At 43.7% G+C, this 24,567-nt stretch overlaps 1 protein-coding gene across 1 annotated transcript in view; it reads right to left on the bottom strand.

Annotated features, from left to right (window-relative positions):
- Positions 1–318: 318 nt before the first annotated feature.
- The window catches only part of ARL8B (ARF like GTPase 8B), a 38,342-nt gene continuing 14,093 nt past the window's right edge, over positions 319–24,567 (bottom strand). The window contains exons 2-7 of the mRNA XM_075938703.1: positions 13,023–13,103; positions 8,305–8,378; positions 7,763–7,856; positions 5,410–5,477; positions 4,754–4,824; positions 319–2,246 (exon numbers count right to left, since the gene is read on the bottom strand). Of these exons, the coding sequence (XP_075794818.1) occupies positions 2,197–2,246; positions 4,754–4,824; positions 5,410–5,477; positions 7,763–7,856; positions 8,305–8,378; positions 13,023–13,103 (438 nt within the window). The 3' untranslated portion in view covers positions 319–2,196. The remainder of the gene's footprint in view (positions 2,247–4,753; positions 4,825–5,409; positions 5,478–7,762; positions 7,857–8,304; positions 8,379–13,022; positions 13,104–24,567) is intronic.

Genomic DNA, 24,567 nt, shown 5'->3' with positions numbered 1-24,567 from the left:
TCCAGTCTGAATTTAACATTGAGGGCAGTTAACCCAATGCCATGGAAGATTCTCCAGACAATTTTGAAATCTAGACTGGATGTTACTTTAAGATAATAGTGCATTTTAGTTTTTTGTATGCAGTGAGGAGTTCAATGTACAAGCAAGATCTGAGCATGGCCAGTTTCACACTGAGCTAGCCATTCGCTCCACGCAACACTGTATGTTGTCCATCAGTATTATAATTTGACTCCGTTTATTTTAAAAGTCAGAAGAGTTAGTTGGCCATGGCCTATAGAAAGGCATTAGGCCAAAATTGAGTCCATAAGTAAGCATCAATACAACCCTCAAAATGTAAGTTTATTGACTAAAGCTGAAGAGCAGTAAACCAACAATATGCATCCACCTAAATAAAAAAATTCACTTATTTACAAAGTCCAGTAATTATATAAGTTGTTCACATGCAGAGATTAATGCACAGATTAACAGTTGGTAGTAGTGTTTGGATGCCATAAATTCTAAAAGCAGTCAAGTAGATACACACCAAACACATCAAGTTCAGCTATAGGCCAGTTAACTAAAGAGTGACCTGGTCCCCACAGAAAGTGTCACACATTCTAGCTCAGTTTCCTTATTTTAGGCACAAGCAAAGTTGCTAAATAAAGTAACTGTAGCAGTTCACAGTGAACTAGTGACTACAGTAGCAAGTTAATATATCCTTCACAGCACCAACACTACTATGGGATTAATTGAAACCATGCTTCAGAGAATGAAATGACCAACTAAATACAAGCTGGGTTTGTAAATGGAGACATGTAGTGTGTGCGCACAGTGCAGTAGTTGGTACAGAGCAGTAAGGCCATAGCAATTAAAAACTGGTTTGTCTTAGTTATGTGATGGACAAAAGTGCACCATCTGAATCTATGTTTAGGTGCTGCTTAAAAGAATCACACACAGTGTGAGGCAACACAATAGTTGTATACAATACAGTGGGCTACATTAACATTACTATATGAACAAACCAGTCCCGACAAGTCTGTCCCTTTAAATATATACTGACGTCACTGAGAAAGTATAGCTACAAAGACATCTTACAATCTTTAGTTTATACATATTTCTCTATATTGTAGAAGCTAATCAAGAAACAGGATCAATTCATTGGCTCTTGTGCTTTGAGACAATAAAACATTTCAACTTACAACCTGTAGACTTTGCACATGATTACACAGAGAAAGCAGGCAGGTCTAGAGTTGTCACAATAGCTAGATATTCTGTAGCACTGGTGAAATCGTGCCTAGCTATTCCATGAGCAAGAGAGACTGACTAGAAAATTACAAATGCAGTGCTGAAAGTCTGCAGTATGACTGGTTACCAAAATAAACTAACAGAGCAGCTCAGATTTGTTCTCATGTTTCAGATAAAGATCATTTAAGCGTCTGAAGATAGAAAAATGCATTTGTGGCAAAGAGATGCTCGTAGCAAATTCTTTCATCCGCTAGAATACTCCACCTGTTGTAAGCTTTTAGTAAAATATTCCATTTCCATCCCCATAAAACACTAAACAAAAAGGACGATACAAGTAATGTTCTGGACAAATAAGATTTTGCTTTTCTAATTCATTCGAAAAGTGATGTCTAAAAAAAGTGACCACAAAGTCCCATCTGTAGAAGAATTAGTGAAGCTGACCTAGTGCTCCCCTATGCAGACAGTTTCCATTTCTAAATCTTTCAATACACACCTCACTTGCATTTGAGAGATAAAAATAAGTTAGCATTTCACATGTCATGCTTAAAGGTTTTCTAAATGCCTTATATGGTACTAGAATCTTGATGCTGTGCAGTGCCAGCTTCTTCAAGCCACTGAACACACAAAATAAAAACTTCAACATTTTCTGAAAAATCAAATATAAAAATCTGGCCCAGAAAGACCAGAACAGAAAGGTACTCTGATTTAATATGGTACAGATAATTTAAAAAGACCCTCCACACACACATTCTTCAGACAGCTGTAAAATAAATCTTTTGTGCTGACTTTATCATGACAACTCTAATTGATTCTTTGTGATAGGAACAGGAATAGATGTCTTCAGCAGTGCACATGAGAAATGAACTGGAAAAGGCCATTTCTTGGATACAAGAGGACTATTGGGTAGTAATTCATTATGGAGGATGTGGACATTTCTGAGATTATGGCCAGATGAGAGATTCCAGGAAGACTTCAGCTTCTTCTAGATTTTGAATGTTGAATAAGCCACTGAAGTGTGATATCTAAAGAAAAAAGATTCACTAGTATAAGATTTTACAAATACAGCTAACATTTAAGTTGCACTGAAAAGTTGTGCACGCACATTATACAAGTTCTTCCAGGACCTTGTTCAGTACACAGGTGAGAGGAATAAAGATATTAAGCATTGCCTATCTAACTAATTGAATAGTCAATGCATTTTCCATCAACTATCCAATTAGTCTACAGAATGCCTCCACCTTTGAAGTGTACCAACAGCCCTGTGGGTGTTGCCATACTTCAAAGTCAAAAGCGCCATGTGGAGCCCAGGATCAGCTGGGGACTCCCCGCTTATCCCAGGCTCCATGAGGTGCTGCCACTTTGAAACACCATGTGCAGCCTGGGGACACCCCAGCTAGCCCTGGGCTGCACAGCATTTCAAAGCAGCAGCAATCCATGGAGCACAGGGTCTGCCCCTCCTCTTCCCCCCACCCTTGCTGCCTCTGATAGAGGCAGCAAGGGCAGGGGAGGAGTGACTAGCCTGTTGACTATTGGATAAATGTTTGCTTATCTGATAGTTGAGTAGTCCATCACATCCCTAGAGAGGAATCTTCAATAGCATCACAAGCTGCATTCATCTCCCCCACAGAAGGGAATGTGTATTCAAAGTTACATGTGCCATCTTCCCTTGAAAGTGAAATCCAGAGTTTATTATTCAAATTTGGAATAACTGCCAGTTTTCACCATGATTTCATGCAACTGTTTACAGAAATCCTACACCAAGCAATCTGTAAATATGGAAAAAACAAATGGAGGGGATAAATTCTGGCCAGCTGGTCAGTTACAGAAAGACTATGAAGCCTCCAGGAAAGGCAGAGAGAAAGTTTATCCAACTGCCTAAAGCACTATAGTGATCACAGCAAGCAGGATGTATTAGAATGTTAGAAAACATTCATCATCCACATGGACTACAGTGTGTACATAACAAAATCCCCTCTTTCCCTCCTCCCCCCTCTCTCTGGACTTTTAAATGCTTCCAGGTGCCTCATCTAAGGATGTTAATTTCTTGTAATCAGCTAATTGATTAGTCAATGGAATTTCCATCCACTACTCAATTAGTCACTAAGGGAGGACGGGGGAGGAGAACTAGTCTGGGCATGAGAGCAAAAAGTTAGTGAAAGACATGGAACTAGTACATTTCGGGCAGGTGCTCAACATTGTTTTAGCTTTCTGGCTTTTTAATCTTAAGAGCAGCAAAAGGGAGAAGCTTGTGTAAGGAAGCAGAGTGTACTATGGCCAACTGCTACCCGTTGAGCAAGCTTCACTCAATGGTTTTCATCTGTGTTATGGAATGACCCAGGACAGAGATGATAGGTACTTGCTCATATTCACCAACACAAGACTTGTAATTCAGGAGACTTTCAGGTACTTTGTCTTTATAGATTTAGGCAGATATTATAGGCTCACATGTGGTCATAGTTCCAATAGTTGTAAACAGGGAGCGAGAGGAAAATCCAAGAGGATTCTTATGTCAGTTCCCTGAGCAATCAGAGGACTGATTCAAGCATAGGAAGATGCACAGGTACGAACAGCCAGAAATACCAAGCCGGGACACCTAATTTATTGGTTTGACATTAACATCTTTATGTCGAAAACCTGGTTGGAAGGACTGACTCCACAAAATGTGGTTTGAAAATAAAGTTTAGCTACAGCCATTTGAAGTGGTAACTTATAAACCCGCAATGATAAGAGTTGTTCTCTACAGGAACATCTTTTTATATAGCGGGCAGCTGTCACCCAGAATGGTAAATGAGTTAACAAGTATAGTCAAGGCACCATATGAAAATATAACTTCCTCCAGATCTTGGCAAGGCAACAGCCCTGTATGAGTAGCAGCAGCAATCAGTTAAGGTCATGCACGCTCTAGCATCAACCAGCTGAACTTAGAGTAGGTAGAACACTTAACATTGTTACCCACCAAAGTATATTGCACACTTCTCCCTCTGTTTGTCCAAGCATCCCTTGGATGTATTTTACCCAGAAGGAAAAGAAACTGAACAAATGATATTTGTTATGCAATAAGGAATTTTAGTCTTCACACGTTCATGTGCTTCATTTTCTGACAAAATCATCGATAAAAATGTTCATGAAACCAGTTCCCTCAGTACTAAAACCTACAAAGTTCATGAAAAGAACTTATCTGAAAGATTCATTTAATATATGAACTACTGTAATTTACAGAACAGTATTTTAGCCTAATTCGCAGTTTGGAGCTTGTAAACAGGCTAGCTGAAGTAACGCAATAAACTTCATTTCACTTCTTGAACACAAGTACTATAAAGGACTGCTGAACTTGAAGGCTTAACGCCTTTTAAGTGGCATACAATTATTTGCCTTAGAATGACCCTGAGGAAGTTAGTATCCCTTGATACTGTAGGGTACTTTCAGACTCAGTACATTGCCTATATCCAACACAGATAAGAGGATAGAAAGCGTGTGTACACTTCCAGTATAACAAATGTCTCATTGGCATTTTTGGGTTAAATATTACCTATATTATCCTTTTCTTTGCAAGAAATTGAATAGCAGCAAATTTCTCTGTCCTGAATAGCAGCCAGATTCCTGAAAGAGAGGAGGCATAGTAACATTTGGTGATAATACAAAGTATGATCTCATTCTACATTAGTCATTTAAAACATTCCCAAGACACTACAGATGGGATCTCCCTGGTCCAGCACCCCCGGGATCAGAGTGGTCCCAAACCACAGAGTTTGCCTGATCTGGGGAGGTTAAAGCTCCTCACCTGGCTGGGGCTTCATTCCCTGCCACCACCCCGTTGCCTCCAGTCCCCCACAGCACCAGCCAGGATTTGGCCCTGCTGCCTCCATCCACAACAAGGGCTGGACGCCCAGCCACTGGCCCCACTGTCTCCAGTCCCAGCCAGGGCTGCACTCCACGCTGCGTCTTGCTTGGGCCTGCACTTCTGAACCTGGCCAGCAGGGGCTCTCTGGTCCAGCAATATCTGTAGTCCTGCTGAACCACAGTTACTACCAGACCAGAGTTCTGGATTTTAGAGATTCAACCTCTATCACTTAATCTACCGTATGCAAGCTGGCTTCAAGTGTTTCAAGCAATCAACACAAGACATCCATCCATAAGGATTTAATTTAGCAAGACTCCATTAGTTACATTTTCTTTGAGACTTACATCTTTTCAATTAGCTGCTTCTCATCCAGAGCATTAGGAAGGTCTCTCTTGTTTCCAAGTACTAGAACCTAAAATAGTTGATATAAGCAACAATGATAAGCATTGCAACATTGCTCCCAAGCACAGGCAGTGATCAAGTAGGGATGTATATTTTATTTTTTGGTCTGTGTCACTTTCAAAGTATTAGAGAGATCATTTAGTAAGTTGGATTTGAGCATTTGCACCTCCCCTCTATTTTAATCAGTGTCTCAGCTATTAGAATGCCAAGATCAAAACAGAATCCTCAAGGCAAGATTAGGAGAGCCCCTTCCAGAGGTCCACTCAAGTCTTTCAGACAATCAGTAGTAGGAATATGAATGAGTAGTGGACTAGACAATTAACTGATAAGCCTAGGCTTATGATTAGTGTCATCAACTACTTGTATTCCCCCTTGCTGCCTCTGCCGCAGTGCCACCTGCCTCCACCTCCCCCAACATGGCTGCCTCTATCAGAGGCAGCAGTGTGCGCGCCGAAATGGGGGAGTGGGGGAGAGGGGCGTGAGACCCAGCGAAGGCTGAAGGCTCACCACAGACAGAGGCTGCTGCCGCCACCCCACACTGCTGCCTTTGTATTGGAGGCAGCAGTGTGTCAGGCAGCCAGTCTGCAAGGGGAACTGGTTTTTAAACTGGCTCCCCTCGTGGACAGGCTCCTGCCTGGCACCCTGCTCTGCTGCCTCTGATACAGAAGGAGGCACGCACGGGGTTCTGCAGGAGAGGGGCCAGAGCCCACTGGCTGCTGGCCCCACCTCTGGGGACTATAAAGTAGTCAAGTAACAGCTAAGAATTCATGCTTCGTGAGTCAACTACAGCCGCTCCCCGAGTTGCGAACGGTCGAGTTACAACCATTCACACTTACAACCGAAGCTCCCAAGGAGCAGTCATAAAGGTGATCCCTGAGTTACGAACGTGACCCGCGCTTACATGCAACCACGCTGTTCATAACTCAATGGGGTCCGAGTTACGGCCAAGTGTTTGGTCTGTAACTCGGAGAGAAGCTGTATTCTATTACCCACTAACATCTCTAATCAGCAGGTCCTATTTCAGTTTCCTGTGCTTTAGGGCTCCTTGTTCTTGGAGGTCTGCTATCCTACACCCCTTACCCTTCATTTTTGAATTGGAGTGGATTCTTCTTATGGCTTACCTATAGGGCTACTGGGTTTACCTTTGTACCAAGTTTCCCAGACCTCTGCTTGGGTTTCTCAATATAAATGTGGATTATGCTTTGCACCATGTTGGTAATTTATAGCTAACACACAATGACAGTAAACATCTAGAGGTCTGAACCACATATGTCCCCATTGTTTTAGGTGCTGTACACAGTAAACCTGTCCTGTGCCTTAAATGATTTACTTGTAGGTACTAAACAAGACAATTCATACAGCATTGAGAAAGATGTGCCTAAACCATGGGATAGGTGCATTATAAAAATGCCAAGTGATGTGCTAGAATAAGCATTGTAGGGTATTAGTTTACATAGAACTGTTTAAGCAGATAACTTGACCCTGAAGAACCAACCTTAACCTAAGTATTATTCTATACATTTGGTTTGACTTTACTTAAGTTGCACACAAATTCATGTGCTACTTAAAATGTAATGTTGTAAGTTGGTTCCAAGATGAGACACGCACAAGGTACGTGATGCAATAGCTTTTATTGGACCAATTTCTGTTAGTGATAGTACAAACCATACAATTCTTCCCCAGATCTAGAGGAGGAAGTAGAGTGTCTGAGGGAATATACAATTTAGGACAGATTGTTAAGCAGAATGGTTAACAAGTTGGAGAAAGTCACTTGAGATGGACAATTTAGGGACAGCAGGCAGTGTGGTGTTACACCAATTGTCACCATGAGCCATAAAACTAGTGTCCCTGTTCAGTGCATTTTTTTTGGTTTCTAGCAACTTAAAGTTATATCCCCTAGCTCACCTTTTGAGTATGTTGTGCAGCTTTTGAGGACAAGTACTTCAAGACCAGGTATCAAGTGATAAGTTTGTGATAGTGTTTTTCCGCTTACATAATTTTTCTGAGAGTTCATTTGAGAACACAGGATTCACTGGGGTTCACCTACAGATAGTGATTGAGGCGTTTAATGAACTGGATGAGGCACACCACATAACGATCAGTACCTTTCCAAGAGTTGAGCATCATAGCCGGTCCGATGGTTTTACACAGTGCCTAAATCCCAACTAGCAGATAGGGATCAAACTTGCAGCTTGTAGCATCCACCATAGAAGTTGGTCCAATATAAGATATTACTGCAGTTACCATTTCTCAGATACCAAACATGCAATGTCAGAACCAGATTATACTACTTACAGGGATGCCTTGTAACTGTGGTTTGTCTAGAAGGTTATGCAGCTCATTTCGAGAAGCTTCTATCTTTTCACGATCTGCCGCATCTACCATATATCTTTAAAAAGATGTAGGAAATTCAGTTATAAACCTACTTATGTCATTAAGTTCGTTGGAACTTATTCAAACAGGACAATCTGTTTGAATAAATTCACACTTCCTGCAAAGGGGCAATAACCCCAAATACTCGTTAGCCAGATAGAGTTGAATAACCTCTCCGGTGTCAAATATACCAGATTCGGGGCAGTCCGACTATAGACTGTTACAGAGAACATGCAAAGAACTTCTGATGTCAAGAGGTTAATATATTAGGTGCAAAATTACATGAACAAGCTATCTGGCTCAAGTTTTCCAATACCATTCAAAGCCAAGTTGGAATGGCGACAAAAGACGTAGATTTAACCAAACAGTTTGCAAATTCAAGTGTAAACCTAAGGCTCATTTCTTAACTGCAAAGAAGAAAACTCAATAGCAGTTAAAAGCAGCCTGACATGCATTATACTTACACAATAGCATTAACACCTCTGCAATATCGCTCCCACATGCTTCGGAATCGCGGCTGCCCTCCTATATCCCAGATCTTTTTTTAAAAGGAAAAAAGTTTAGCCAAGCACTGAGTCAAGTCAAAATTTTAACACATTAAAAGCACAGTATAAGAGAACTATTGAATAGGGGAAGTGCTTAAAGTATTTGATCCTTATGTCTTCTCAGCAGCGTTTATAGGAAGGCTATGTCCATTATAATGGCACAAAGTCCTACACCTAGTCACCAGTGTCACTTACTCTAAAATACCAAGTAAAAATATAAATGTTACATCTGTGAATCTTTAAGCGTTGAGCTTTCAAAGTTAGAAAACGTTTGCTATGTGCTAGGCAATACAAAACAAGAAAAGACACTGTCTTCATATTTCATAACCATGCAAGAGAGTATGCAACTGTGCACTCAGCATACATGCTGAAGTCAGTTGCATGTATCTCATGGAGGACTGACGAAAGGAACTTGAGCATATCAAGAGGAAAGGTTACTTTCAAGTTGTGCCTCCCAAGGTTAAACGCTTTTACACCAGAATATGTAAGAGAAAGTCATACACCAACTCACGTGATTAAACTTTGCAAGTCTACAGACCAATTTACAAGAATTTCACAAGATATTTCTCAGTTAAAAGTTAACTATGTACTAGACCCTTGAGCCACACAGACTAAGTGGAGGTAATACTACTTTAAATCCCTAACGGGTAACCAGCATTTACCCTAACTGGAGCAACCCCCTTCCCGGCAGGCCAGTTAAACATAGTTTAACATTTTAAATCCCTAGTTTTCTGTGGAATATTTCATAGTGTTTCCATAGTTGTGGTTCTGATACAGGCAGTCCCCGGGGTACGTACAAGATAGGGACTGTAGATTTGTTCTTAAGTTGAATCTGTATGTAAGTCGGAACTGGCATCCAGATTCAGCCACTGCTGAAACTGATCAGCGGCTGACTACAGGAAGCCTGGGGTAGGGGCTTCCTGTAGTCAGCCACTGGTCAGTTTCAGCAGCGGCTGACTTGGGGACGCCTGGGGCAGAGCAGCTGGGGTGCTGCTGGGTTGGTCCAGTAGCGCCGCCGCTCCTCGGCGCTACTGGACCAACCCAGCAGCACCCAAGCTGCTCTGCCCGAGGCGTCCTGATTCAGCCCCTGCTGAAACTGACCAGCAGTGGCTGAATCAGGATGCCTGGGGCAGAGCAGCTGGGGTGCTGCCGGGTTGGTCCAGTAGTGCCCAGAGCGGCGCTACGGGACCAACCGGCTGCGCCCCAGCTGCTGTACCACAGGCGTCCGGAGCAAAGCCGCGGAGCACGGGGGCAGCGGGACAGCCCAGACGCGCCGTGGCTGTCCTGCTGCCCTCGGGCTCCGCGGCTATGGTCTGCTTTGCTCCCCGTCCCCCTGGTCTGCAGACCAGGGGGACGGGGAGCAAAGCGGCGGAACACACGGGCAGCAGACAGCCCAGACGCGTCTGGGCTGTCTGCTGCCCGCGTGCTCCGCCGCTTTGCTTCCTCTCCCTGGTCTGCTGGAGACCAGGGAGACGGGCCCCGTTCGTAACTGCGGATCCGACATAAGTCGGATCCGCGTAACTCGGGGACTGCCTGTATTTGTGTGCTAGTGCCTGTAAATGTAACAATTTTAGAAGTTTAAGAGTAATACAAAAAGCTGAAAAGCCCCATGACATCTGCATTTCACATCTGAGTTGTGCTTTATATCATGTGTGCCTTCAAGCAGGGGCCATTTCCATCCATGAATCTGTACTATGATGATTACAGAAATTTGGGGACAAAATTGGGCTTCTGATTTAAGACTAAGTTGCATTTCCTGAGTTTTTAAAGGCATCATGATAATGTATCTATGCTGGGAAAACTGTTAAGTCCACTTCTAGTATAAGCAGCCAGTATGACCTGGGGTAGAAAGTTATGGGCAACTTGATGAGTCAGCTGCAACTAAACCAGCCTGCTTTGAAATTTGCAGATTTCTCAATCAGGGCACAGGGAGGAGTCAGAGCATCAATAATGAGAAAGGAAGACTAGGCCAGGGTTGTAAGTTGGAATGTATTAAGTGCAATTGGTCAGTTGACAGTGTTGAATAAAAAATAATAAAAAACCCAACACACACACGAGTTAGAATACTCTTGTGCATACTTATGTCTGCAGTAAGTTGTATGTACATGTAAGCCACACACTTATGGCCAAAAACATTTCAGCTCTATGCTACACACTTGTTCCTGGAGGTTGAAATAATTTGATCAGGACATTATATCAAGAGGCTGTCAGAAGCTTCAACCCTCTGAAAGTCACATTAATCCAAGCTAGTCTGTTTCTGCTCCATCAGCAGAGTATACACAACACTAGAAACCAGGATGTTTCCTTTACAGTGCCAGAGATGGACAGCAAACTTTACAATGTTAGTTATGTAAAAAGCAAGATTTTTCCAAAATTAAAATGGAAATGACTTGATCTTTTAACAGTTATAGCTCCACTCTATAGGTACCATTGCAGTGGTATGGTTAAGGGAAGCAGGAAAGGTTGCAGACATATTTGTTTATTAAGTTTGAAAAGTCTAATTTGACATTACAGATATGTACTGAGGCATCTCTCTATTCAAGTGTTATGTGGCCCATATGGTCTCTTCAGTGCACAGCTTTGGATGTAACCATACCCTTTCAGAAAAAGTATTTTGACGTGGATGTCATGATTATGAGGGTTAGCCAGCAGCCTGGGGATTAAGGGGTTAACTACACCTAGCCAGGTGGAGTGACCAATAGGAATGTAGGTGGGACTTTTCAAACTGGGACAAAGGATTTGGGGTTTTGTTTCTCCTTTCTCCCTTCTGTGTCAGAGAGTTCTCTTCAGCTACAGAGAGGGACAAGCATGTCTCTCTCTCTCTCCAAGACACCATTCTTCATTTTCTGTAAGTAGGGTAAAGGTTAGGTAGTTTCGTTAGGTTTTATTATTTTAAGGATTGGGTATGGGATCTGAGATCTGGCACTGCTTAAAAGATGTTTTGGCTTTTCTTTGTAACTAAGTTCTAGGCCCATGGAGTTCCTCCATGAGTATATTTTGTTACCTCCCTATCTAGTCATTATGTTTGCAACAGGAATATTGTTGTAATAATAAAAGTTCTTTCTTTTCTTTTTATTAACATGGCAGTGGTTAACTGTGTGCCTTGATTTTTATCTTAGGGGTAAGATTTCCCAAATGATCTTCCCACTGATTTCTTTATCAGCATTTGGGTGGTGGCAGCGGAAGTTATTCCCAAAATCTAGGTTTTTAAGATTTTGGGGCAAGTTTTATACCAAAGCCTGGTAGATAAGGCTTTGGGGTACACTTACTGGCCCCCACTTCTGCATTTATCATGCCAGAGTGGGGAAGGAGCCATGACAGTGGTTATCTGTAAATTGAAGAACTAGGACAAAGGAAAATTCTGTCAATTGTATATGGCATCCAAGCAGAAACAGAAGCGTCCCTCAGAAGTGGGGCTAAAACTTTAGAAAGTGAGCCAGATACAACTACATGTGCAAAAGTATTTTAGATGCAAGAAAACATAAGCATAACAGCATCATATTGAGGCAGTCATCTTGTAACTTCGGATGTGGATAAGGGTGATCTAAACCAGTCAGGAACATGGAGTATTCTGAATGTAAATGGAGAAGTTGCCCTTTTCTGCTAGCTTGGGAACAGTGGCATGTTGGGTTCTCAAGTGTTAAATACACATTTATTGAAGGGCGTCTTCTCACTTCCTTTGCTCATTTGAGGAACTAGTGAGCTTTTTCACTCCGAATACGAAATTCTTGTCTTCAGAATGAAATAAGAATTTTATTCTTAAACAAGGGCATTTAGATCCTGTTTCAAACTAGGGATATTAATGGTTAACCAGTAAGCCTCACCCTTAACATAGAAGGCTTAACCAGTAGAGGCTGGAGCAGCTTCTTCCCACCATGGGCAAGGGGCTACTCCTGCCGAGCTGGAACAGCCTTGTCCACAGCACTTTGGGGAGGCGGGTCGAAGGAGTATGCCATCCCATCAGTTAACTAGTTAATGTTTAACTTGTTAACCAATTTAAGTTTAACAGGGTTTTACATCCTCATGTCAAACTGTTTTCCTGAGAATTTAGTGGGTCCATTGTTTCATCTGTATATTCTGCCACATTTCTCATTTTAAATACAGAGTTGAATACTGCATGGAAATAAGCCAGCATTTAAAATCCAACAACAGGACACTGTGCTGAAGGGACCTTTGGTCTGACCCATGTGGCCATTCTTATGTTCTAAATTTGTTACACAAGAATATGTAATAAGTTATTCCTACTGACCCAGTGGAAAACAACTGAATATAGTCACATGATATATCAGCTGAACATTTCAGGGGGGTTTTAAACCTGAAGTTTAACCAATGGTTCCAGTTTGATTATGCATGCATTTTTAAATGCTTGAGGAAGAAAACTCAATTAGAAATTGCCTTATGATGTTTGCAACAGACAAGCAGCATTACACTAGTGACTAAGAACCACCAAGCAAAACAGACTTATTCAGGTTTGGCCTGACTGATGGTAAAACAAAAACTAAGCTGGACTGATGAAACAATTTAGTTCTCTCAAGTCAATCTGAGCTCACTTCAGACAGTGACTTAATCTGAGCGCATCCCTTTAAAAGCTATTCAGCACTTTTGCCCCCACAAAGAGCAGAATGTTCTTGACATACCTTTATTGTCACATTACCCTTAGTAACTTTTCTCATGTTGAATCCCACTGTAGGAATCATATCCTCACTGAATTGACCTGACTGAATAGAAGAGAGTTCGTATTAGATCTTATCACAATAAAGGAAAGAATGTTTAAAGCATACAATCATGTATACTCAGTGACTATTGACACTGTTTACAGTATAAGGCTACCAAAAACTTACTCTTGTCCTCAGATGAGGACAAACTTTATAGCTGAAATGCCAGAAAACAACTGATACCATTAATTTTTGAATTGAGGCCTATTAATTTTCATTTCCAAGTATGGATTTCACACTCATTCCCTCCGGCTTCTTTGAAATGTTTCATTCAAAGTTTAAGAATGAATGTTTAGGGAGGAAGCATGTGAAGCTAAACCAGAGAAAAAATGCTTTGCTTACATTGAGCCATATGAAGTACCAAATATCTTACTTACAGTGCTCTGAAAGAAAAACCATGCAAGCATGTCTTCTGATGGAACTTACTATTTACTGTGGTGTGCACCACTTTGGAATAGGTATTTTGCCTGAACTGCATAACACACTCAATTGGGCAATATATACAGAGGATATCAACTCCAGTGGGACTGGCTTTCATCTCACACACACGCTTCAACTCCCCACAGTGATAAGATGGCAACTGGAAGAACCTGCACAGCTTTATGAGCCTCCTGGGAAACAAATTGCATAATTTCTATAGTACTCAGTATTGAGAACGGGGTGTGTCAAATACGCAAGACAGCAAGTGAGGATTTCAGTGTGGCCCAAGGTTTGAGAATCTTCATGCTATTACACATTAGCTAATGACCATTGTCCTACAGAAAAACCAAGTGGTGCTGTAGCACCTTAGAGACTAACAAAAATATATAGTATCATGAAGTTTGATAACACATTAAAAAATTGATATAATTTCTACTTGTATCTATAGTGTTGCCCATGTTGGCCAAAACAGCTCTTTTACATGGTACCAAAAATTTGGGGAAAAACCCCACCACCACACAGTTGGAAGCAGTGCAGATTTCTTCCAAGCTATTTTGCCTCAACTTCAACTAGGAGTTTCTCTGTGTGTTTTCTTCCAGACAGGTCTCTACTCAAGTACTAGCGATAGGTTTGTGAAATGGGTCAGTATCCACTATAATCAGACAAAAATCAGGTGACTCTTGGGACATGTCTCAGATGTGAAAGTTCTTATTACTGTGAGCTATGCAATCTTTCCCAATAGCATCTTTCCATAACCTGATTCATTAAGTAGCTAAACTGTTCTGTACTCTTAGAGTTATAAAAACTGCATCCTAATTTTTTAAAAGATGGTTAGTGAGGCAACTTCCAAAAATAATGATCAACTTCAATGCCAGGCCTTATGCCATTTTATTATAGAATAATGCTCCTTTACACCTGCACACTCATTATTGAGCCAACTAGCCCTTCATAAGACAGGATTTTCAGGTCTCTCTTCCATGTCAGTCTTCTCTCTTGAGCCTCCAGTCTCTCGCTCCATCTCTCTCCCCGCCCCCCCCCCCTCCTGCCTCCCCTCTCTCTCAGCTCTCCTCCCCCTCCTGCCTCTCAGTCAGGCGACAGCTTGTGCCACTTGCTACCACGCAACAGCCTGGCTGAGGGGCGCAGAAGTCAGCCAAGCACCACTGAGGGAGGCGAAGGGGGCCGGGGCAGTGAGGATCACGGCTGGGGGCGGGGCCTGGAGCCGCTGTCACCGCTCTGCCCCTCCTCTGCCTCCCGCCATGGCACTCAGCTGACTTCTGCGCCACTTAGCCAGGCCACTGCAGGGGAACAAGCGGCACAAGCTCCCCGTTTGGGACTGCGGCGCCAAATGGCTGCTTGCGCCGCTTGCTCCCCCGCGGCGGCCTGGCGGAGTGGCGCAGAAGTCAGCCGAGAGCCACGGTGGGAGGCAACGGCCAGCGTTTCAGCGTTACAGAGTCACAGATATTGGGCTACTATATACTGAACCAATGAATAAGAGGTACTCAGTCTCAAATACAGTTTCACATACAAGTTCAGCAACTCCAACGAAGACACTTTCGTTAACTTAAGTTGATTTTTAAGAGACTATTGCAAACTCTCCTTTGCTCATTTGAACTGATCATGCAGGAAGACTTGCCATTACAGAAGTGTGTTGTATGTTGAATTTTACTAATGGACTCAACTGAGATAAGTTTACAGATTCCATTTATATCTAAGATTTTCTGGGAGTTAAGCTATGGTCAGAGAAGCCAACTGGCTCTTCAGAGTAATTCTCAAGCTATATTTACTTTATCATTTGAAGGCTGCTGCATCTGGCAATTAAGAGTCAACCTAAAAATTGTCTTTATGATGCTGTCAGTGGCTGTTTAAGTCACCAATTTTTCAAGCTATTAATGCTTCATGTTTTCAGTCTCAACAAAACTGTTTGTCCTGTCAGTTGCTTAAAAAAAAAAAAATGGAGACTTGTCATAGTTTTGAGGTACTGTATGAGTAGGTCCATGAAGTCCCATTTCATAACTATTTACCATCCTTTCCAATACAGGATTGTGGATGGCTTTCTTCCTGGGCATAGTTTTCTGGTTACTTCCCCCCCCCCCCTTCTTACCCCTTTTCCCCCTGCACTGTGCACTTGGTTTCACTTCTCCCCAAAGATCCCTTTACCCCACTTCATACTACCTATAGCACAGGTCCCTAAACTTTTCATGGTCACTGATCCGTAACTCCCTCTTACCCCCCCCCCCCCCCCCACTCTGTTGGCAGCAGGGCCAGACTTTCTTGGGAGGAAAGAGGGCATGGACAGGGAGAAGGGTAGCCGAGGTTGGGCATGGGATCCATGACTGGACTGCACTTTGGGGCCTGGAGCAGAACTGGGATCAGGAGCCAGGCTGCAGCAGAACTGGGGGCAAAGTACAGCTAGATGGTGCTCCTTTCCCACCCTTCTGTGGTGGGTGGCCTGGTCCCTGTCCCCCACACAAACTTTCCTCCATGCCCCAGTTTGGGGACCTCCGATTGAGAGAGTCTCTCTAGTATCATCACTGCCCACACAGAAAGGAATCAGTCTTAAGTCTTTAGATGAAAGCTGTACTTTAATGGCTCAGACAGCAAGAAGCCGGTCATCTAAAAAAAACCCCAAAAACCTATGAAACATGATGAGGGCCTCCTTTGCGGAGTACATTCAGAATGTGATGGGATGTTTCAGGCAAGGCAAGCAAAAATAGCCCCAACAGATTTGAAAAAAAATTCTTTGAGAGCACATTTGGTGCAGCAAATTTAAGAGCTGCCATGTCAGTCTGACTTCGGAGGGTCACAAGACCACACTGCTGCTACAAAGCACGGTTCCTTCCTTTCTCTTGATCACTTCTGTAGCACTTAGCCCAGTTAGTCACATGATCAAGTTCTGAAGTCATCCAAGGCAACAGGTGCAGGGCACTGTATTTTGGGGGCTTGTGTTCATATAGACTGGCGCATAAATTACCCCTTGGGTCACACAAAGTAGAGTTTCATTTTAAAGCAGCCAAAAGACTTCATATTTTGAAGCCTTCTTTTGCAACAAAATCTTATATTGCATGTCACTTGTAAGTCTCTAAAATGCTAGCTTTGGTTTTAATGGTTGTGACTTGCCTAAACAAGTCCCAAGTATCAGTGTAGTTGATTCATTTCTAACTTGAGTTTCAGCATTTTATAATTTGCCTTGTGGGCTATGTAATGTTGCTTCACATGAAATTTGAGGTTGTCTCCACACTTGCTTAAAACTTTTGTTGCTCATGCATCTCCTCCCCTATCAACAAGATTTTGCAAGTGCACGCAAGAATGCTGCTTTGTCAGGAGTGCTCTTCCGACACAATGAAACCTGCTTACTTGGGGGTGAAATAATTCTCAGAAGAAGGGTTGACAAAAAAGCACTCACACCAAACTTTTAGCAACAGGATTTTGCCAATACAGCCTTGCTGCTAAAAGCTGCATAGTGCAAAAACATCCTTAACTGACTTCATTACCTAGCTTTTTCATAAGTTTCACAATCACCCATAGCTATTCTTGATTAACGTTTGGGATAGTATTTAAAGATCCTTCTTCAGTCTGCTTAAAGCAATTCTACCATGCAAGGAAGAGTAAGATTAGTATCCTGCTAAAAAGAAAGCTTTGGTTTAAACCACTGAAACACTCATGCTTTTAAACACTTGTGACTACAATGCACAACATCCATGGCAACAGTTTCTTCCTATAAAGCAACCCTTAAGATATTTTGCATTATAACCGCACTCTTCAAGGAACTGCAGAGATTAAGTACTTCTAACAGGGAGAAATGGCTGTTTGAGTTTGCGTGTTAAATACTAAGCACGTAAAGCAAATGTTGAATTTCCATTTTGCCAAGTCTGTAGTGAAAGTAAGGACTATCTTAAGATAGAAAAGTAGCAATGAGTTTCTATGGCCATCCAACAGGAAACACAAAGCCCATCAGTCAATGATGTTTGATACTAGTGTGGCAGAAAAGGTCATGTGCAAGTGGCAGACCTTTCCACAGTGGGTACACTGGTCTACTTGCCAGATGCAGGTTGAAGCATACTCTTTCTGGCTTAAGACTTCAGCCTATGCTCTCTGGGACGACTGCACCAGCCTTGACTCAGCTTCTCCAGATTGAGTAATGCTCACAACCAGAGAGTCAGTTTGTCAGTAGGAATACTGAATTTCCCAGGAACTTGCTTGACATTGTCACTGTATAAGAGCTGTGGCCTCCCTGGGTCATGTGTAGCCCTTACGTTGGGCATTAGAGCAGCCTTTAACAGGTGACCTCGAGGCATGCGTTCCATGTGTCCCAGCCAGAAAAGCCTGCAAGCATTCAGCATAAACTATAGGCCTGTGCTCTCAAGAATCTTGTTGACAATCCATTGGTCCCAAGCAACCCCAAGGGTTTCTGGGACAAAGGTGGAAGCTGTTAAATCTCTGTTCTTGCTTGTGGGTATGTGACCCAGCTTTCATAGCTGCTAAGTAGAGTACTGAGGACACAAGCTTGATAAATCAATACCTTTGTGTTGAGGGCAAGCAGCTCTTTTCTAGATACCAAGTAACTTTACCAAGCCTGAGGATCAACAAAGTCTCTGCTACATCAAGTTCTCTGGGCTTAAGACTAATTCAACTGGTTAAAAGTTGAGCCAAGATAGCAGAAGTGATCCACATCATCCAGAGTTTCATTATGGACAGCCGGCCCACAACATTTTGCCACCTGAGGCCCCCCATCGCCCTCGCTGCCCCAGCAGCAGACAATTTTCTACAATCTGGGTCCTAGTGGGCCCCCCTCCAGTCTGGCACCTGAGGCAGCCACCTCAGTTCACCTCATGGTAAGGCCAGCCCTGATTATGGACAGCTTTTAGGGGTGATACGACATGTCACTAATTGGTCACATGTGACATTACCACCATTTTCTTGATAGAGATTGCTTTGCCAAACTTATTAATCATGACCTGCAATTTATGAGAGGCCTTAGTGATGAATGCAGCAGCATCTAATAGTAAATTCCCATTAGTGAGTTGGATAACAAATTTTGGAGCAAAAAGGTACCATTTATCTTTGATTCTACATGCCAGATTTGTGTGTGGCTTTCTTCTGAGAGACACAGATGTATGGATGTTGCTTGCAAACTTCCTTCCACTCCACCCTCCACTTTTGGGAGCTTGCTAGTGCTATCTGCTGCTCTCAGGCACCATGAAGCAACTCTTGGATAGCTTTCTCTACAGCTTCATGAGTTGGCATTTGGTCCAGGTCTTGCATTTTGGAAGCAGGGGATAGCAACCAAGGCAGTAATCTCAGAATGATATTCTTTGTAATGATCAGTCCATTGGTCAAATTGTTAACTGTTTAGTACTACCTTTTGCTTTCAGGTTTGCACCATTTTTACAAATTGTTATCAAAGAACACTTGGTCTATCACAGGTATCACAAAGGTCACCTCTTTCAAAATGGGTCTCAATGATTTGGCAAAGGTCTTGCCAATAGTTTTGGGCAAGTTCTTTGGTAGTGTTCCGGATCAGTCTTAGTCTCTTTGAATTTAAAAGTTCAGGACTTAGTTGATTGTTCAAATAAAGTTAGGCAAGTTTGCTTTCTTTTCTTTGCCTGGGAACAGCAGATGTTCAACTTCAGACACTTCCATCCAGTCAGATTGGAACAAAGACGATAAAGACATCCTTGATAGTAGCAAGTGTCTTGCACTTACAAACTTCCCATAGGTGAAAGACTCTGGGCACAGTCTTCAGAAACTCTAGCATATTCTGCAATTTTAGACAAGTGTCGGTGTCCTTCATGTTGGTAATGTTGAAAGTTTGCCATTTGGCTTCACAAGATAGGTTTTCAAGGCGCAACTGGAGCTTGGGCTCAAAGGGAAGATAGGTTTTTGACTGGTGCTTGTCACTTGCCATTGCATCGTTGGCTACACACTCTGCATACAGTACTGCTACTTTACAGCAGAGTAAAAATAAATTTGATTATTTCCATAAACTTTCATGGCAGGCAATAGTCAAACTTGATTGACCATTAGAACTTAGAGGGCACATCATGTTGTCCACTCTTCTAGATACAGTACAATGGATCCCGTCAGTCTCCCCGGAAAAAAATTTAACAGTTCTTGTATGGATTCCATTTTTCAACCCGAATTTCTAGCTGCTAAAGAGTCACCTGCAAGAATTACAGCTTCCTTGATGTACACAAAACTCAAAACTATTCACAAGTTTTTTCTCCGAGTACCCTTTCTATTGGAAGAATGTCAAGTAGTTTAGTTCAGAGGTCACGCAATCAGAAGTACAATTATTCCATGCTACCCCTCAATAACCTCACCCATTTCTTAGAACTCCAGTCCAATAGAATTATATTTACCTGGCTTTAAAAAACACCTAGGAGTTTCTCAGTCTACACAAATTCATCTATTTTACAGGCAGATGTGGAGTAAGAATCAGCACAAAATATGTCGTATTTAAAGAGGGCACAGAACCCCTAATGCAAACTCCAAACATTTTGAAGAGGCAATTTAAGCCCTCATGGAGAAACTGAAGACAAGGCCAGTACTAGCAGGTACAGAAAGCCCTACAAGAAAGCCTTATGAACAGCCTGCCCAGAAGTTTTAGCTTTGCCTAGGGTTGTAATAGCGTATTTGATTAACCGATAAGCAAAAGCTTCTAGGTTCACGCTACAGACTACGTGCATTCCTCCTTTCCCCCTGAACATTTTTTTAGGAGGCTGGCCAGCAGCCCGGCTCACTATTGGCTTGCAACAGGTCTGAGACCTACCCGAATGCAGCTTTGCATTTAAGATTTATTAGGAGCCAGGTAGGTAGTCTAGCTCAGTCCTGGCTCATGCTTGGTCCAGGACCTACCCTCACTGTGGCTCTACATTTAAAGTGTATTAGGAGCCACGTGGGCAGGCAGCGAAGCTTAGTTCCAGGTCACATCGGGTCCAGGAATTCAAATGTCCCCTAAACAAGGGCTGCTGCCACCCCATGCTGCTGCCTCCATCAGAGGCAGAAGCACCAGGCAACAGGCAGCCAGTCCACAAGGGAATCTGGTTTTTAAACTGGCTCCCCTCATGGACCAGCTTCTGCCTGGCACCCCAAACTGCTGCTTTTGATACAGAAGCATCAGTGCTGAGTGGCAGAGGGCTCCTCAGAAGTGAGGCCGGAGTGCACTGGCTCCGCCCCGCCCCTGGGTACTATAGAATAGTCGACTAACTGATAAGAATTCATGGGATTACGCAGCTATTCAATTAACTGATATTTAACATCCCTAGTTTTGCCTTCTCAGAGGCTGGGTTATGCCCCAAAGCCTGTAGGTTTGTCTCGAAGTGGAAGTTACCTGCAGGGAAATGTAAGTACTTTCAAAGCACTAAGAGACTAAGGCATATCTGTGAGGCCAATCTGAAACCATGGGAAGGGAGGGCAGGCACAGCCCACCCCCTTCTCAAAGGCCATCCCCCACATATCTGAGGCAGATAATTGTTCCTATTTCCACAGATAAGGATTGAGGCAGCCACAGAATTGAAACTATAACCCACATCCTAATGTGGAGATGAGAATATAGGACTTAGGCTTCACATTCCTGCCTTGAAGGATGGCAGTACTGTGCAACAGAGGCCTATGGTGCCTTCCATTTAAGGGCTTCAAAAATACCAATTAGATTTTTTTTTTTAAACCTGAGCATTTATGTTCATGTTTAACAAAACAAATGGGAAACTGAAGTTTCAAATTAGCCATTGTAGCCAGACAGACCGCCTTCCCCCCCCCCCCCCCCCATCTTATTTGCCTCTGAGGTTCCTGAAGCATACAGGACAGAGAAGGAGCAATAATATCAGCATAGTCTATGCTGGCTCATCTGATCCTGAGGAGCTCAAAACAGAGCGCGAGCGCGAGAGAGAAATTAAGTCAATAAGCTGGCCTCGAGGCTGCGAGAACTGCCCCGGCTGGCACCCATGTTGATTCGAACACACACAGTGCCTGGGAGAGGAATTTCCCACTGAGAAAAGAATCCCCCAGTAATTCCAATTTAGTTATCTCTCTTACAAGTGTAAATTAAGTTCACAACTCCCTTGTAAGAGCTGGTCTCACGAAAGGCAGATCAGCACTATTTGGCATCACAGATAAAGAAATACGTGACCCAAAATGGGTATAAAAGATGGGTCCAGTACACACTGAGTGTCATTCTACCCTCTACCTGCTGGTCAGGTTAGGTGTTTGACCTCCCGAGGTTCTATGGGGACGCCCACCTCATATTTTCGTCTTTCCTAGGAATTGAGGGACCGGCCCTGGCCTGACATGCTGGAGTCGAGAGGCACAGAAGGGGGTAAAAACTGTACCTGGATGTGGTCCTCTGTCTTAAGTGTACACATAGAAAGAGTAAGCTGTTACTTGGTACCATTATTTCTATTTTTCTATCTTTATCTTCTTTGTAACCATTTTTAAGATCTATATTTTGCTAGTAGTTGGAAGAAATAGAGCAATAGCCACTGTAACCATATGATTTATAAGCTTCCGCAATAAACCTGTAACTGTTTAAGCTTTAACCTGACTCCTTCAGTCGCTGTAACAGAACCAAGCACAATTTAAAAGAACTTCAGCCGGTCTAAAGGGACAGTTATAGGAAGAGCTTGGGCGTTTGGATCTGTGTCACTCCCAGGTGACAGGGTCCACTGGGGCACTTCAGACTTTCCTGGGCTGCCCGCTGTGAAGGAACTCCTCGGCCCCCCCCCCCCCCCCCCCCATGTTCTAGCAGCTAAAATCTGAAGTGTAATAAGCTCTTCCTACACACTGGGGTGTCTGTTAGCCTGTTCAGCTACCCTCTGCGACAGGACCTCGGTCCTAGCAGTAAAGTCACTGACGTTAAACTCTCAGGGCTCCTTTCAGCCTTCTGGGCTGCCTGCTGCGACGAGACTTCGTGTCTTAGCAGCTAAAGACTTAGGAGACACACCCCCACAACACTTCCCTGACCGTCGGCTGACAGCCATGCTGATGGTACAAGCCTGTTTCACTTTTTTTAAATGCCTATGTTGTAACAATTATTCATCCTGCTCACTATCATTCCCACTCCTACATTGAGCAGCATTTTGTCAACAAAAAGGGCTTCTAACTCAAATGCTTGTACTTCATAGTGAAGTACAGTGAATTTGGTTTCCTCTACAATACAGAAGCAGTTTTAATTGGCAAGTTCACCTCTTTAACCAATACAGGCAGTCCCCGACTTACGCGGATCCGACTTATGTCGGATCCGCACTTACGAACAGGGCTTTCTCGCCCCGGAGGTCGGGGCGAGAAAGCCCCGTTCATAAGCTGCTCCGGTGCCCCTGGTCTGCTGGAGACCGTCTCCAGCAGACCAGGGGCACCGGGCGGGTTCTCGCGCTTCTGAGGCTTTGCCAGAGCAAAGCCTCAGAGGCGCGGGGAACCGCCGCTGCTGCCGCTTCAGTCTGGGTGCCTGTGGTCTGCTGGGGACTGTCCCCAGCAGACCACAGGCACCGGGCCTGAAGCCGCAGCCGCGGCAGGGTCCCTCGCCTCTGAGGCTTTGCCAGAGCAAAGCCTCAGAGGCACGGCACCCTGCTGCCGCTCTGCTCCCCGTGTCCCTGGTCTGCTGGGGGGGGGGGGGAGAGGGGCGCAGCTAGTGTGCTCTTCTCCCCCCCCCAGCAGACCAGGCTTTTGTTTTGGACTCTGGGGCAGAGCAGCTGGGGCGCTGCCGATTGGTCCTGCAGTGCCCGCTCTGGGCACTACTGGACCAACCCGGCAGCACCCCAGCTGCTCTGCCCCAGGCGTCCCCAAGTCAGCTTCTGCTGAAACTGACCAGCGCTGACTACAGGAAGCCCCAGGCAGAGTTGCTCTGCCCCGGGCTTCCTGGAATCAGCTGCTGATCAGTTTCAGCAGCAGCTGACTTGGGGATGCCTGGGGTTCTTAAGTTGATTCTGTATGTAAGTCAGAACTGGCGGTCAGTTTCAGCAGTGTCTGAATCTGGACGTCAGTTCCGACTTACTTACAGATTCAACTTAAGAACAAACCTACAGTCCCTATCTTGTACGTAACCCGGGGACTGCCTGTAATCCGTATCAGGTGCCATGTTCTGCAATGCTTGACCTAAGGTTTCAGTCTTGAGGCAGGAGGAGGAGTTTGGCTGCTGCATAATATGTCATTTATATAGCCTGATGAATGCTGTGTCACTTTGAGGACAGCAAGCTCAGTATGCTGACTTGAGTGTTTGTTCTCAGTCCTCATTAATATCACACTCAGACATCTTGTACTTCAGTAAGGCCTTGTGAAAGATCACTCTTGTTTACTCTAAGTGACTATCCAGTTTGCCAACCAACTTCTCCAAACAAACTGCAATATTTCTTCTGTAATACAAATTTTTATCCAGCCAACTAAACCACAACTACAAAGAGAAAAGGGTACAGAGTGCATAGAACGTACTCTGCAGTTTCAATTCTTGGTCTTACCTCACTTTCTGTATAGCTGTTCAATGAACTAGAAAAACCAACAAGAGATTTCTGACTGGGAAAAGAAGCATCTTCAAAAGGAAGTTTACATTTTTAGAACAAGTTTATTATGTCTTCTTCCTGAAAACTGGGATTTTGAGGTGCGCCTCACCAGGGATGTAAGCATAGTCAATAAGCAAAAATGTATAGATTAATGCTATAGACTACACCCATTTCCCCCCCCCCCCCCAGTACATTTTTTAGCAGGCTGGCCAGCAGCACAGTTCAGTATCAGCTTATGCCAGGGTCCAGCGCTTACACTTGAAATGCAGAGCCACAGCAGGGGTATTAGGAGCTTGGTGAGCAGGTAGCCCGGCTCAGTTACTGCTCATGCCGGGTCCAGGAGGCCAGACACGCCCTGTCCCAGAAAAGTTGTTGCCACCCCACGCTGCTGCCTCTGTATCAGAGGCAACAGCGCAGGGTGACAGACAGCCTGTCCATGAGGGGCACTGGTTTTTAAAGTGGATCCCCTTGTGGGCTAGTATAGAGGCAGCTGCCTGGAGTGGCAATGGGTACCTCAAGATTGGGACCAAATGACACTGACTGCTGGCTCCCACCCCCAG

This window comes from Pelodiscus sinensis, chromosome 11, assembly GCF_049634645.1.
Source record: "Pelodiscus sinensis isolate JC-2024 chromosome 11, ASM4963464v1, whole genome shotgun sequence".
In the NCBI taxonomy this organism is placed as follows: Eukaryota; Metazoa; Chordata; order Testudines; family Trionychidae; genus Pelodiscus; species Pelodiscus sinensis.
This window is presented reverse-complemented; position numbering and strand designations above follow the sequence as displayed.